This window comes from Trichosurus vulpecula, chromosome 3 (assembly GCF_011100635.1).
Source record: "Trichosurus vulpecula isolate mTriVul1 chromosome 3, mTriVul1.pri, whole genome shotgun sequence".
In the NCBI taxonomy this organism is placed as follows: Eukaryota; Metazoa; Chordata; class Mammalia; order Diprotodontia; family Phalangeridae; genus Trichosurus; species Trichosurus vulpecula.
The window spans coordinates 397,468,816-397,485,679 of record NC_050575.1 but is presented as its reverse complement, the minus strand read 5'-3'; the positions used below and the strand labels follow the sequence as shown (position 1 = coordinate 397,485,679).

Here is a 16,864-nt window from a genome sequence, read left to right as displayed (position 1 = left end):
AAATGGGAAGAACCACCACCGGAAGACAACCGAGAGTGAACATCATACAACTACGAAGAACAAGATGGCCCCAAAGAAAAGGTAGGAGACGCTCCAAAGAAACACCGGTGGGAAACACTGTATACGTCTTCAAACTTTTTTGAGGTAATGATTTTCCTCCTTTTTTCCTCTTCTTTAAAAAAAAACCAAAACACCTTATTATATGGGGTTATTCTGAGAGGGGAAAGGTGAGAGATAATACAGGGAGAAATTCAGGTGATCTAAAAACAATATTTTTGAAATAAAGTAATGGGGAAGCAAAACCTATCAAATTAAGAAAATAACAACTGTGAATGCCTGCAGCATGTCAGGAGCTTGACAGTAGAGATGTTACGTTAGGGATGAGATCTTCAGGAAAGCAGACATTAATCCTGTCTGGGAGCCAGCAGAGGGGAGGAAAGAGGCAATGTACAAACCCTAATTTGGAGGGCATAAAATGTATGTTTTCTTATATGCATGGATGAACTGATCCAGCAGTGAAAGTCTCTTAAATTGTCAACATGGGTGCAAGTATGGAAGTTCTTAATGCAGCATTTCTGTTGACATTACGGTTGCCTAATATTGATGACAAATCAGAGGAACATGGGGCTCGCATCCTGAGGACATCCTACGGCCCAATCCCATTCAATTCTGGGGGACCCAGCTAGAACACGGTATGGAGAAATCACACCATGAAGACAAGAGCAATAAGGACTCTGTGCCCTAGATTGTAAGCTGCTAGGGTGGGAACCGTGTCTTATTTGTTTGTATTTAGTCCCAATGTCTACCATATCAGCTTACTAAGTGTTCGTGAATACGTTCTCAAGCTTTCCAGTTAAGGAGATGCAGTGAAAGGATCAAAGGAGCCTCACATATCCCTCAAAAGACAACAAAGGGAAACATCAAAGAGAAGAAAACTGGTTTAAAAAAAAAACCCAAGAAAACTGAAATCAGCCAAAATAGAAAATAAGCAAAGTGAAGAAAAGTGGTAGTACAAGACAAAAATACTGCAGAGCAATTAAACTAGCTAAATTACCAAAGCAATACATATGAAAAAGAAAGTCATATTAAAACAGGCAAATGGTACCTTCAAAGGATTAGGTACAAATGAATGCTGCAAAGAAAACCATGAGGCTAAATAAAGACCTTGAAGAATTAAAAAAATCCAGGGGGAAATCAAGCTAGAATTAAAAGATGTTTAAAAAAATAAAAAGATTGGGAGCAAACAATGAAGAAAACAACCAATATGGAGACTGAAGAGAAAGCCTTCCCCTCTTAAAAAAACAAAAACAAAAACTCAAATCCACAACGAGCAAGAGACTCACTCCTTCAGGAGACAGAACTGTGCACGACGCAGAGCAGCTGGAAATAAAAGCTTAGACACAAAATAATCATACTTTTCAGCGCTCAGGCGCTAGGGTAAAGGCAGCAACCCAGATGAACCTTCCCAGCAAACAACCTAAAAGTAATGCCTTAAATTAAATTTTGGAACGGCAGAGCCAGACAAAGGTTGGGGTAAGACATTCTTTTAGTCTAAGACAACTTAGAAGGAGAGGTCTGTGACGCTGGTGTGGGGGCCCAGCCTGACCTCGAGTGTATGCAGAGGCAGCAGCAGTGGTGGGCCTTGGAGGCCGCTGCAGGAGCTCTCGGTCCACATATAGTGAAGGAGTCAGACAGGGAGTCAGAAAGAAATTACAAGGGACTCACCCTTTGTTGGGACTGGGTACAGCTGGCACTGACTGGCAACTCTACTGCCCATACACAGTTCTGGGTCACAGTTTCAAGACAAAGAGAGTGAGAGTGCTAACGCTTGTGGCTACAAGGCAACAGAGGACTTTCCTGAGTAAAGACCAGAGTGCAGACCAAGAAAGCAGTCACCACTTTTCTTCCTGGATCACACCACATTGGAAGCACTGAAAATTTGCAGACCCCAAGAAATAGCTCTGAAAATAGCAGCATGAAAAAGCTTGAAGCTTGGGACAGTACCTTCCCATCCTGAGAGCAGAGCTTATTTAACATAAAATTTAAAGTCAAGAAATAAATTGGAAAAATAGGCAAACAACAATAACGAAAAAAGAACTTGACCATAAAAAGTTACTCTGGTGGGAAGGACGACCAGGATAGAAACTTGGAAGATAACAATGTGAAAATAGCTATGAGCAAAGGCACAAAAAAAAATGCTAATTGGACACAAGTCCAAAAAGAATACATGGAAGAACTAAAAGTGGTAGATGAAAAAGTAGGAAAAGAAATGAGAGTGATGTGAGAAAATTATGAAAAGAAAATTAACAGCTTGGTAAAAGAGGCACAAAAATACTAAAGGATACCTTAAAATACAGAGTGGGTTTAATGTTAAAGAGGCACAAAAATTCAGTGAAGAAAATAACTCCTTAAAAAGCAGAATAGGCCAAATGGAAAAGGAGGTATAAAAATTCAGTGAAGAAAATAACTCCTTAAAGAGCAGAATTAGCTAAATATAATTGGCCATTTTGCAAATTAATAAAAACTCACTGAAAAATTCCTTAAAATTAAAATTCCTTAAAAACAGAATCAACAGAACTGGAAAATGTATCGAGGAAAGAATTTAAAAATCATTGGCCTTCCTGAAGGCCTTGATCAAAAAAAAAAAAAAGAAAAGAAAAAAAAAGGGGTGGGGTCCCTAGACATCATATTTCAAGGAATTATCAAGGAAACTTGCACTGATATCTTAAATCCAGAGGGTAAAGTAGAAATTGAAAGACTCCATTGACTAACCACTCAAAGAGATCCCAAAATGAAAACTCTAAGGAATATTACTACCAAATTCCAGAGCATCCAGGTAAAGGAGAAAATACTGCAAGCAGCCATAAAGAAATAAGTCAAATATTGTGCAGCCATGGTTAAGATCACACAAGATTTAGCAGCTTCCAGATTTAAGGAGCAGAGGGCTTGGAACATGATATACCAGAAAACAAAGAATCAAGGATTACAACCAAGAACAATAGCCTATCCAGCAAACTGAGTATAATCCTTCAGGGGAAAAAATGGACATTTAATGAAAGAGGACAGAGGACTTTTAAGCATTCCTCATGAAAAGAGCTAAATAAAGAATTTAACAAACACAAGACTCAAGAGAAGCATAAAAAGGTAAACATGAAGGAGAAATCATATGGGAGTCAATAAAATTAAACTGTTTACACATTTACATGGGAAGATGATACATGTAACTCCTAAGAATTTCATCATTATTAGGGCAGTTAACAGGAGTCTATATAGACACAGGGCATGGGTATGAGTTGATTGTGTTTGGATGGTCTCCAAAATAATAAAGGGGTATGAGAGAAATGCACTGGGAGAATGGGAAAAAGGAGAGGCAGAATGGGGAAAATATTTTCACTTAAAAGAGGCACACAGGAAATGAAGTAGAAAATTGGGGTGGTGGAAGTCAGCAATTCTTGAACCTCACTTTCATCAGAATTGGTTCAAAGAAGAAAGAATATATATACACACTGGGGTATAAAAATTTTATTTTATCCAACAGAGAAGTAGGAGGGAAAGGGGATAAGAGAAGGGGGAGGTGATGATAAAAGGGAGGGTGGATTAAGGAAGGCAGTGGTCAGAAGCAAAACAGACTTTTTTCCAAGAGACAGGATAAAAAAAGAGAAAGATAAGCAGACAGCAGAATGGATTAGAAACAAGAATCTAACAATATGTTGTTTACTAGAGACAAAATTGAAACACAAAGACACACAGAGTTAGAATAAAGGGCTGGTGCAGAATCTAATCTGCTTCAGGTAAAGGAAAAAAGGCAGGAGTAGTAATCATCATCTCAGACATAGCAAAAGTAAAATAGACCTAATTAAACGGGATAATCAGGGAAACTACATTCTGCTAAAAGGTAGCATAAGCAATGAATATCAAAAATTTTTATAGCAAATTTCTCTGATAAAGGTCTTTTTTCTCAAATATTTAGGCATAACTGAGTCAAGTTTATTTAAAAAAAAAAGCCATTTTGCAAATTGATAAACTGTCAAGGGACATGAACAGGTGGTTTTCAGAAGTAATCAAGGCTATTTATGATCATATGAAAAAATGCTCTAAATCATTATTGATTAGAGAAACGCAAATTAAAACAACTCTGAGGTACCACGTCACACCTATAAGAAATGACAAATGCTAGAGAGGAGGAGGAAAAACTAGGTACACTAATGAATTGTTGGTGGAATTGTGAAATGGCCCAACCATGCTGGAGAACAGTGTGGTACTATGTGCAAAGGACTATAAAACTGTACCCTTTGATCTAGCAATATCACTACTAGGTCTATACCTCAAGGTGAGCAAAGAGAAAGGTAAAGGAGCTATATGTACAAAAATATTTATAGCAGCTCTTTTTGTGGTGGCAAAGAACTGGATATTGAGGAGATGCCCATCACTGGGGAATGGCTGAATGAGTCATGGCATATAATTGTGATGGGTACTGCTGCTCTACAAGAAGCGGTAAAGGGGATGGTTTCAGAAAAACATGGGAAGACCTTTATGAACTCATGCAAAGTGAACTAAGTAGAACTGGGAAATCATCGTGTGCAGTAACAGCAATGTTTGTAATGACGACTGACTGTGAAAGACTGAGCAGCTCTGATCAATGCAGCGCCCAATGATTCTAAAGGACTTACGATGATAAAATGCCATCCATGTCCGGAGAGACAAGTGACAAACTCTGAGTGCAAAGTGAAGTACAATTTTCTCACTTTATCATTTTTCCCAATGTGGCCAATATGGAGTATGTTTTGCACGCTCATAGCGCTTTCCTTCTCAGTCAGCAGGGGAAGGACAGGAGTGAAGGAGGGAATTTAGAACTCAAAAGTTTAAAAAATTAATTAAAAAAAAAACTGTACACGTGACAGACCAAGAGGAGAGACTATGAGGCAATAATCTGTCTAGGGTTACTAACACCCACATCCTCGGAAATCTGGGAAAAAAGAATATGAACATTTTGTTTCAAGTAATTATTAAACAAAACTTCCCAAGACAGAACAAATAACTGGTAAAGTGCCTAGAGGAAGAAGTCATAGGAATCTGACAAGGGAGAACCCAAGGTTCAGCGCTCCTTGACACATTCTATTTACCTATCAATATTACAATAATAAGGGGAAATATGTCAGTTTTTACAAGAAATACAAAAATCACTGACTAAGGAATGATCAGCATCCCAGTGGCCTCCTTCTGCCCGCACCTTTCCCTCCACCCTCTCCTTCAAAGAGGACAAGGGACAATTAAGAACCCACAGCTATCCACTAAACAAAATGCAGCGCGCTTTTTGAAGGTAAAAGAAACACTACAACTATGATATATTAAAGAGAGACATAAATACTTCAAGGAACTCTATGAACAAGAATTGGGTCTCCCAACCAAAGAGATAAGTATTTTTAAAAGTTATAGTCTCCAGTCAGATAAACCAGTTGCTAGCAAAATACAGTAACACTCAGAGCACCATGCTGGCTAAATAGTGAACTGTTTGAGAATGGAACTCCAGAGCAACAGAGAGAAATAAAAAAAGGGAGAGGATTGTGAAGGACTTAAGAGCAAGGGAGAAACTAACCCTAAAGTGAAGCTCTTGCCAGGGCTAAGTCCAAGTTAAAGAAACCATCACACCTATTAGTATAAGACAGGAAATTCATTTACAGTGATTTTTGTTAAATTTAGGATAAAGAATTTTCCTTCCTATAGGCCAAATAACAAGATGAAAGAGAATCACAGAACAGATTAAAAAACAGAGGTAACAATATGCTGTTTAGAGGAGAAATATTTAAATGGACTCAAGATGAAAAAGTGGTCTAACATTCCCCTTGCTCCTGCCAAATCACGAGAAGCCAGAATAGTGCTAAAGGGAGCAGCATGAAAAGAAATAAACGATAAAATCAGATTGTCCTAAAAGGATCTACATATAACCGGTCAGTGAGAGGTGCCCACAAGCCTTACTGTTGTACAACATCTCTGGCATCCTTCTCTCCATGACCACATAGGTAGCTGCATAGCTACCCCCTTAGTCCAGGCCTTCACCCCTTCTTGCCTTGATTCTGACAACGGCCTCCTGTTGGAGGGTTGAATATCTTCCCACCCCAAGCTATCTTTGCCATGGCTGCCACCAAAGCACAGATCTGACCAGGTGACCGCTCCTCACCTAATTTCAGGAGCTTTCTACTATGTCTAGGCTAAGATATAAACAGTCTAGCTTATAAAACTCTTCACAGCCTGGCCCCACCTCCCTTTCTAGTCACACCGGCCTTCCCCCTCTTCCTTACATTCCCCATGACTTCACACAGGCTGTCCGTCCCCCATGATTGGGATGCCCTTGCTCCCTCCCTCTCCTCATAAAGTCTTTCTGTTCCCTTAGGATGCAGCTCAGGGAGCTGCATGAAGCCATTCCTGATCAGACCTCCTTCCCGAGCAACCTTCTTCATGTTGCTGTCTATACTTTCCTTTGTACTTGTTATCTCCCTCATTAGAAGGACAGCTTACTGCAAGTAGGGATTGTTTCATTCTTTGTTCTTGTGTCCCCAAAGCCTACCGTGGTGCCTAGTCAAACAATAACAACATCTCTATCTCCCTACTGGGGAATGGCCCAACAACTGTGGTATATGGATTAAGACTGTACTGGGTGAAAATGATGGAAGAGTCATTCCCTAAAGCATGGGAGGACCTGTACGCACTGAGGCAGAGAGAAGCCAGGCCCGGCGACCGCTCTCCACAAGCACTGACCAATCTCGGTCCCAGAGACCCTTCCCTCCTCTCAGCAGGCATGGGGCCACTACTTCACAAGCAATGTTGGTTGGCTACTTTTTCTATGGTACGAGGGAGTGTTGACTGGACAGGGTGAGGGAAGAGAAGCCAGTGTGTGAGGGCAAGACCATGACTTGAAAATAAGAACCAAAGGCATTGATAATGACCATGAAGCCCAAGGTTCCAGGCTGCTTACCAGGAAGGAAGGTGGCCTGAGGAGAGGGCTGGGATACCACCAGGCAGCTCAGGGAGTCACAGTACGCCATGACGCGGCACCTTCCTTCCTGCGACACTGTGAAGGCCTTCTGAAACTGGTACTTGTGCTGAGTCTGGCTGAGAGGCAGACAGTTCTGGAAACACGCCTGGGAGCTGCCCGGCTGAGCAGGATTTGACCCATGCTGAGCCACGAGAACCTTCAGTTCCTGAGGAGTCAATCACAAAAATGCATGAAGAGTAGCCTGGAGTTTGCCACACTCTCCATGGACCGAAACTTCCAGTAGGTGCACAGGATGGTCTGTGAAAGACAAACTCCATGTGCAGGATTTTAATCCTTTGGCCACACTGAAAGCTGGCCTGAAACAGCTGCTGCTGCAGTAAGGGGGATCCTCCTCAGGCGGGTTTCGGTAATCCCGCTGTCATACCCAGGTCTAGGCAGTCACAGGATCCCCTCCGATGGATCTCATCTGGATGACCCAACAGACAAAGGAGGATGGAGTCAGAGAATGAGGCTCTGCAGCCTGGCCCAGCTTCTCCCCGGGTGGCCTTAGGTGAGTCACTTCCCTTTGGGACTGGGCCTCAGTGTCCTCATAGCTAATAGGAGGCCAGTTCGACAGAGATGCCTTCTAGCTAAGGCTGGGAACATGCCACTTTTCTGATTTCTCATCATCCCAAATCATATTTGTTAAGCAACCAATCTCTGATGTGTGGAAGTACAATAAAGACCAAATCATAAATAAAGGAATATATGAAAGGTAATAGTCAATATCAGAGTTTATGGCGTGTAGCTACAACAATCCTCAGAGGCAAATTCATATCCATGAATATAAATTAGGGAAAAAGAAAAAATTAATGAACTGGCATAGCTAAAAAAAAATTAGACTTAAACCCAAAACAAGAGGAAATTATCAAAATTAAAGGTTAAGTAAATAGAATTGAAAGCAAAAACAAAAATTGAATTAAACAAAAAAAGGGTCATTAAAATTGGTAAAATCATTAGCTCTTTCTTTTTTTTCCTTAATTTTATTTAATTTATTTAATATATTTAGTTTTCCGCATTGATTTTCACAAGAGTTTGAATTACAAATTTTCTCCCCGTTTCTACCCCCCCCCCCCACTCCAAGATGGCATATATTCTGGTTGCCCTGTTCCCCAGTCAGCCCTCCCTTCTGTCACCCCACTTCCCCTCCCTCCCCCATTCCCTTCTTCTCTTGTAGGGCAAGATAAATTTCTACACCCCACTGCCTGTGTATCTTATTTCCTAGTTGCATGCAAAAACTTTTTTTTTTTGTTTTTGAACGTCTGTTTTTAAAACTTTGAGTTCCAAATTCTCTCCCCTCTTCCCTTCCCACCCACCCTCCCTAAGAAGGCAAGCAATTCAACATAGGCCACATGTGTATCATTATGTAAAACCCTTCCACAATACTCATGTTGTGAAAGATTAACTATGTTTTGCTCCTTCCTAACCTATCCCCCTTTATTGAATTTTCTCCCTTGACCCTGTCCCTTTTTGAAAGTGTTTGTTTTTGATTACCTCCTCCCCCTGTCTGCCCTCCCTTCTATCATCCCCCCCCTTTTTTATCTTCTTCCTCCTTCTTTCCTGTGGGGTAAGATGCCCAATTGAGTGTGTATGGTATTCCCTCCTCAGGTCAAATCTGATGAGCAAGATTTACTCATTCCTCCTCACCTGCCCCCTCTTCCCTTCCAACAAAACTGCTTTTTCTTGCCACTTTTATGTGAGATAATTTACCCCATTCTATCTTTCCCTTTCTCCCTCTCTCAATATATTCCTCTTATCCCTTAATTTGATTTTATTTTTTTAGATATGATCCCTTCATATTCAACTCACCCTGTGCCCTCTGTCTACATACACACACACACATATATATACATACATATACACACACCTACATATATACATACATTGACACACACATATGTGTATATATAGCATATATGCATATTCCTTTCAGCTACTATGAGACTGAGGTCTCATGAATTATACACATCATCTTTCCATGTAGGAATGTAAACAAAACAGTTCAACTTTAGTAAGTCCCTTAGATTTCTCTTTCTTATTTACCTTTTCATGCTTCTCTTGATTCTTGTGTTTGAAAGTCAAATTTTCTATTCAGCTCTGGTCTTTTCACTGAGAAAGCTTGAAAGTCCTCTATTTTGTTGAAAGTCCATATTTTGCCTTGGAGCATGATAATCAGTTTTGCTGGGTAGGTGATTCTTGGTTTTAATCCTAGCTCCATTGACCTCCGGAATATTGTATTCCAAGCCCTTCGATCCCTTAATGTGGAAGCTGCTAGATCCTGTGTTATCCTGATTGTTTTTCCACAATACTCAAATTGTTTCTTTCTGGCGGCTTCCAGTATTTTCTCCTTGACCTGGGAGCTCTTTTCCAGGTCAGTGGTTTTTCCAATGAGATATTTCACATTGTCTTCCACTTTTTTATTCCTTTGATTCTGTTTTATAATATCTTGATTTCTCATAAAGCCACTAGCTTCCACTTGCTAATTTTTAAGGTAGTATTTTCTTCAGTAGTCTTTTGGCCCTCCATTTCCATTTGGCTAATTCTGCCTTTCAAGGCATTCTTCTCCTCATTGGCTTTTTGGAGCTCTTCTGCCATTTGAGTTAGTCTACTTTTTAAGGTGTTGTTTTCTTCAGTACTTTTTTGGGGTCTCCTTTAGCAAGTCATTGACTTGTTTTTCATGGTTTTCTCTCCTCCTGCTCATTTCTCTCCCCAATTTTTCCTCTACTTCTCTAACTTGCTTTTCCAAATCCTTCTTGAGCTCTTCCATGGCCTGAGACCAGTTCATGTTTTTCTTGGAGGCTTTTGTTGTAGGCTCTTTGACTTTGTTGACTTCCTGCTGTATGTTTTGGTCTTCTTTGTCACCAAAGAAAGATTCCAAAGTCTGAGACTGAATCTGAGCATGTTTTTGCTGCCTGGCCATATTCCCAGCCAACTTACTTGACCCTTGAGTTTTTCAGCAGGGTATGACTGCTTTTAGAGTAAAGAGTACTTTGTTCCAAGCTTAAGGGGATGCGCCATTGATTTCAGAGCTATTTCTATACAGCCAACTCTGCCACACCAGCACTCCTCCTCCCTCAAGAACCACCAACCCAGACCTGACACAAATCTTAAGCAGGCTCTGCACTCCTGCTCTGATTCACCACTTAATTCCTCCCACAAGGTGGGCCTGGGGCCAGAAGCAACTGCAGCTGTAGTTCTGTAGCTGCACCTCCCTCCCGCTGCCTCCGGGGCGGTGGCCAAACTGCGAACTCTTTTCGCTCTGTCCCCTGCAGCTTTTCCCACTAACCTTCTCTGTTGTCTTTGGTGTTTGTGGGTTGAGAAGTCTGGTAACTGCCACAGCTCACCGATTCAAGGCGCTAGGGCCTGTTTCGCCTAGCTCCTGGTCTGGTTGGTCCTGCTGCCTCCCACGCTGGGCTCCGCTCCATGCACGATAGACCTCATCCAGTGACCATCCTGGCTGTCCTGGGCTGGATCCCTGCTTCCCTCTGCTATTTTGTGGGTTCTGCAGTTCTAGAATTGGTTCCAAGCCATTTTTTATAGGTTTTTGGAGGGACCTGGCAGGGAGCTCATGCAAGTCCCTGCTTATCAGCCGCCATCTTGGCTCCAATCATCAGCTATTAATAAAAGGAGACGTTCCAAAGTGTAACGAATAGCTATATTTACTTCCTGAAACAACCTCTGATCTACATGAGATGCCTATCAACACCCAATGGCCCCTTCACTATTGTGGGGCTCTCCTCTGGACAGTTCATCAACGTCCTTCCTAAAATATGGCACCTGAGTCTAAGCATAAATGTTCCAGCTGTGGCTCATTCTTCTGGTTAGACCAAAGAGGATCTGGTTCCAATTCAACATTGTTGCTTTGGAGTCTGAGGATGAGACTCTGAAGCCTGGCAACCCAGGAAGGCCGGACATTCCACCAAATATGGTCAATTCTGCCTCCAGACCTATCACATTGGCTGTCTTTTCTCCTCTCTCTCTCTCTCTCCTGCAAAATACCACCATGTCCTCCCTGTTTATTCTGTATGCAGCTACCTCCTGCCTGCTCCCTGTTTCCATCCATTTTCCAGGTACCTGCCAAACTTTATTCCTGAAGCACAGGTCTGACATGTTACTCCCCTGACAGGAAGCCTCAGCAGCTTCTATCACCTCTAGGAGAAAATGCAAACTGCTCTGCACTTCTGCACTGAAAGCCTAGATATCCAGAGCCAGCCTCCAAGGAGGGGCGACTTCTGCATCAATTCCCCTCACATTCAGCTAGGTCAGCTCACCTGCTGTTCTCTCTCTGACATTCCATCTCCCACCTCCTTGTCTTTGCATGGACAGTGCCCCCTGGACATGCCAAGAGTATCTTCCCTCCTTACCACCACCTCCTGGAAACTCTTACTTCCTTTCTTCATGGAGCTTTTCCTGATTTCCCTAGTTGTTGCTCTGCCAGGGTCTGGCACACACTTAAGTGCTTAATAAATGCTTGTTAATTGATTTGTAACCCCACCCAATACTTTGTATTTACTTAATCTATGTACCTGTCTTCCCTCAGTAGATGGTAAACTCTTTGAGGATGGGGACTGCTTTTGGGATCTAAACACCTAGCGTCTAGCAGTTTCTGGCACTTAATAAAAAATGCTTGTTAAGCTGAAGACTCTCTAGACCTACTTGAAAGAGTCCTGTTTCATTCCTATTCCCAAAATGCTGTGGATTAAAAGGGTAAGACACATACCTGGACATGACTTCGAAGCCTGTTACATTCATCTGAAAGGACCTGCAGCTGGAGCCTGCACTGGGCTGATTCTAACTCAGCCTCCTTCCTCAGCATCTGCTCCTTGAGCAAGGAACTGGAAAGAGAGAAGCCAGCACGAGTGGCCATTAAGAAGGCATCCCTTCCACACTGAACTCCCCCACCACAGCACAATCACATGACACTTAAAAAATAATGCTATTTCCCGTGTCCCACATGTCCACGCTGTCCTCACACAAAAGGATTTTCCTCTCTGGCCCACCAGGCCTATTTCTAAAAGTTGTAATCTTCAACTTCTTCCTATCAACTGGTCCCTTTCCTACTGCCTTCAAATATGTACACATCCTTAAAAAAAAGCATCAGTATATCCTTCCCTGCTCTTAGACCAACTGTCCTACATCCTCCTCTCTCACTCAAACTCCTAGGCAAAGCCATTCCTCTCTCCTCATTTGCTCCTTAACCCTCTGAAAGCTGGCTCCTAAACTCACCCCCGAGTCTGCTCTCTCCAAAATTACTCATGATCTCTCAAAAACAAAATTGGATGGCTTTCTTAGTCCTCACACTTCATGACCTCTCTCCTGCTTTTGACACTATTAACTCTCTAGGTTTTTGTGACACTTGCTGGCTCTTCTCCCATCTGTCTGATCACCCCTCAGTCTCCTTTGCTGGTTCACCAGCTGTGGGGTGCACCTCAGGTCTCTGTCCTGGGCTCTTTTCTCTGAACTCTCCTTCATTAGCTCCCATGGGTTTAATTACCATATCTAAGCAGATGTCTCCTAGAGATTTGTCATCTCCAGTCCAATGGGACATTTAGAAATGGATTTCCTGAAGACACCTCTAAGTCAGCATGTCCAATAAAGAGCTCATTGGCTTTTCCTCAAAACCCATCAGGGGAGGAAACCCCCACTTCTCCAGGTTTACAAGCTCTGCATTATCCTCGATGCCTCGCTCTCCTTCACCTCCCACATCCACTCAGCTGCTAAGTTTTACTGTCTCTACCCCCTACATTTCTTGCATCTCACACCACCACCACTTAAATTCATTCCCTCTCAGCTGGACTACGGCAAGGGCCTTCTACCCGGACTCCCTCCCTCAAGCCTTTTCCCACTCTAGCCTGTCCTCCACACAGCAGCCAAAGGAATGCTCGAGGGCAGAACTAACCCGGCCACTTCCCTATGCAAAGAACTCTGGTTGTGGCTTCCAGATGCAACAGAATATTAAATCCTCTGGGCTCTCAGAAACCTTCCCCACCTCTCTTTCCAGCCTCCTCCCAGAATCCCTCTCTTTATACCCAACGCTACTCCAGCATCACCTCCTGAAGCTTTTCCTGACCCAACTTTGCTGGTGTCCTCCCTAACTCTTGAATTTAACCACACTGTACTAATTTTGTATTTGTTCTCTATTATCATTTTGTAAACACTTCTATCCATAAGTTTCCCCTATTAGAATGTAAGTTCTGTGAAGCAGGGAATGACTCATTCTTTGGGTTTGTACCAGTGGCTCTTAGCAGAGTGCCTGGCACACAGTAGGTGCTTAATCAATGCTTATTGATCCATTGGCATATATACCATCCCTTCTCTTAAAACAAAGAAAAACAAACAGTCAAGCAAACTGTCAAAATGGCAAATGAATCTGACTGCACAGACATTCTACATCTGAATCCCCCCACCAAGGGGAAGGAAGTGCGTCAGAAAATCTGCCTTCCACGAGGCCAGTCTCTACGTCTACTATTAGATAAGAGTACAGCATGTTAAAGCATCATTTTCTGCGTCTTTTCATGGTATTTTAGAATTCCCAACAGCAGCTCACTCGCCAAACATCAAGCTCAGCAGCATAACAGTTCTAACACAACAGCTGAATACAGTGTGCGCTCACTAGGCAGCGAGACGGGGCACGTCCTCCAAGAAGATGATCATCCCAGGAGCTGCCCTGCCCGTGCCACCCTCCAGCTGGGTTCAGAGCAGCCAGCTTGGTGCGGACTCAGGGCATTCAGGAGGAAGAAAGGAAAAGGCGGCCACTAGGGAGTGTGCTCAATGTCCCTGGGGCTGCAGTGAGGAGCGTGTTTATCTGTGTACATGTTGAACCGTCCACTAGAATGGCACAGGAGGCTGCCATTACAGCCTTTCTGCCCTCGCACCCTCTTCAGCTGCGCATAGCACAAAACCAGAACCCAAGGCATGTTGGTCGAATTGAATCACAGAGATCCACCCACACTGTGATGTACACATCCACCCACCTCAGATTTATCCCATCAAGACCAAGATCAGATGCAGAAATTGTAATGTGGATTCAACTCAAAAAACATTTCTTAAATTCTTATTCTGTGCTAGGTGCAGGTGGGGGAAGGTACAAGAATGAAAGGAAAGAATCCTTGCCCTCACAGAGGTTACGCTCTTCTGGGGGGACGGTATACAACATATACAGAGATGACTGACTCCAGGCAGGGGGCACAGGGTAGGCAAAAGCACAGCAGCAGGAGATGGAACAGGCAGTGCCTAAGGAGGACCAGTATAAAATAAGCCTGGAAAGGTGGGCAGCAGGGAGGGAGGTCATGGAGGGCTTTCAATGCCAGATTAAAGTTACAAACTCCACAAAAGGGAACATCTCCACCCCAGTGGAAAAGGCGCCTTCGGGAGGTCCCAGGAGGCTCTTCAAGCAAAGCGGATGACCACACTTCTTGTTAGAGTAGGGATTTCTGTCTGGGTTGGGCCAGTTGGCCACTTCGGTTCCTGCCAATGTCAAACCCTGTGATTCTGCTGGCATCTTATCCTAGAGGGAACACGGAGCTATGGAAGATGCCTGAGCCAGGGAGGGGCGTGGTCAGAGAATATCATTTTGGCAGAATTGAGAAAGATAATAATAACCATTAACATTAATATAGCACCTAGCATTCTGTAGTGCCAGGCCCGGCAGGAGGAAAAGAGACCAGAAATGGGGAGAACAATGAAGGGGCTGATGCCTCCTGGCAAGAGGTGGTCGAGGATGCCATGAGGGGGATGGCTTTGGGAGGGGGAGAAGGGGAGAGTGCTGAGGGACCCTGGGTAACCAGAAGTGCCCAGACCTGACAGTGGAGGGGAGGGAGGAGGGATGGGATCTGGGGGGATCATGAGGAGTTCTGCTCTCTCCGTATGAGTGAGCTTGAGATGCTCCCAGGACATTCTGATGGAGACGCCCAGCAGACGTGGTCCTGGAGATGAGGGGGATCATTAAATCCACATGAGCTCATTTTAAACATGACGAGTGACAGTAAGAGCTGACATTATCTGGCACGTTAAGGTTGCAAAGTCTTTCACACATGTTACTTCTTTGATTCTGACAACAACCTGAGAAGGGAAGGGAGGTACTACTGCACTTCTCATTTAACAGCGGAGGAAGAGGCTTGGAGATTAGGCACCTTTGCTGGGCATCATACAGCTAAGTAAATCTCTGAGGGAGGATTTGAACTCAGGTCTTCCTGCCTCCCAAATTCAGAGTGCTACCCACTGTGCCATCTTGTTTCCTAAGAAATGCCAGCAGAGCATCAAAGGTGAACATGACAAGCAGACCCCTCTCCTTCTACCTTTTCATGCGCTCCTGTTCACTGGTATCCAGCGCTTTTAGGGTTCGGGCATAGAGAACCACAATGTCTGAGCGTTTGGCTTTCTTGTTGCACTAAAGAGAATGAAGGAAAAGCATTAATAACGTCAAAGAAGGACTCCTCCTTCCTGATTCACACCCAAACCACAGAATCAGAGGGACTGATGCTTCAGCAGCCACAGCAGCACTTCAACTCTCTAAAGGCAAGGCACCCTGCCATCAGTGACCTCGGGGGCCCCATAGGGCTGGTGAAGCAGACCCTGTGGAGAGCTCATACCACGTGGCATCGATGGCTGTCATTACCCACTCCCCTTGGAGGCCTCCCCACTTCTTGCCCTTCTGGCCAGGCCTTCCACTGAGCTCCACAGAGGCTTTGCCCAAGGCACCAGAGACTGCTTTGCTCCTCAAGTTCTGTGGGCTCGGGTCAACCATTTGTTACCCCACACTCTTGTGAGCCAACCTTCTTCTCTGGTTACTCTTAGGCAACCACAGGATCTCAGGGTTGGAAACAGAATGAGCCTTAGCAGCCCCCTAGTCCAGTTCCCTCACTTTCCTGAGGAGGAAGCCGCCTTGTCTGGGGTCACACGGCTGTGAATTCAGATTTCCCTGACTCCAGGGCCTTCCATATGCTTTCCACATCTTTTCTTCTACTTCTGTGATGCTAGTCATTGGCAGAATATCCCGCAGCCCAGTCCCGCCCCACCCACATCTGGATCCGTCAGCTATGATTCTTCCAAAGCCATGGCGCCACTCCCTAATGCATGACAGCGGCTGGCTGGTCTTACCGTAGTGACTACTGAAATGGCACCTGAAGCCTGTTGCAGTTTGGCAGAACCTGGCTCCCAAGAGCCCGAGGTCTTTCTCAAGCCAAGATGAGCCAGTGGACAATGGCATTTGTGGAATAAAACAATCTACGTAAGGGGCCCTTAACCTGGCATCTGTCGACTTCTTTTAAAAACATTCTTATAACTGTGTTTCAGTATAACTGATTTCCTTTGTGATCCTGCATATTCTGTTTTATTGTTTACTGACAGTACAGGGAGGAAGGGTCCACAGGCCAAAAGGGTCTGGGACACAAACCTATGAAACCTTCTGTCTAAACTGATGCAAAAACACCCAGCTCATTCAACAAACATTTTTGTGTCTGCTACAAACAAGGGAGAGAGAGGGAAGGGTCCAGGATGACTCTGAGCTAGAAGGGTGGGCTCTGGCTGGTCTGAGGAGGAGGATGGCAGTGGGGGAGGGTCTAGACATTTGGAAGAAGCATGGATTTAGGGAAAAAGAGACAGATTTAGTTCTGGACAGAGCAAGTTTGAGGAGTCAACAGGACATTTAGGTGGAGGTCCAGCAGACAGTTGGCAACGTGGGGCTGGAGTTCAGGGCAAAATATCAGAGCTGGACATGCAAATTTGGATGGCCAAACCCACGAGACTGCATGAAATGACCAAGAGTGAGAAAAGAAGTGGTCCCAGGACAGAGCCCAGGAAGTTCCCCACACTTAAAGGGAGGAGGAGACA

The 16,864-nt window shown here is 43.9% G+C and overlaps 1 protein-coding gene across 3 annotated transcripts in view; it reads right to left on the bottom strand.

The window, feature by feature from the left end:
• The window catches only part of RFWD3 (ring finger and WD repeat domain 3), a 43,880-nt gene that overhangs the window by 12,995 nt on the left and 14,021 nt on the right, over window positions 1-16,864 (bottom strand). For all 3 annotated transcript variants that reach the window (XM_036752580.1, XM_036752579.1, XM_036752581.1), the window contains exons 6-8: window positions 15,331-15,422; window positions 11,754-11,868; window positions 6,974-7,199 (exon numbers count right to left, since the gene is read on the bottom strand). In XM_036752580.1, the coding sequence (XP_036608475.1) occupies window positions 6,974-7,199; window positions 11,754-11,868; window positions 15,331-15,422 (433 nt within the window). The remainder of the gene's footprint in view (window positions 1-6,973; window positions 7,200-11,753; window positions 11,869-15,330; window positions 15,423-16,864) is intronic.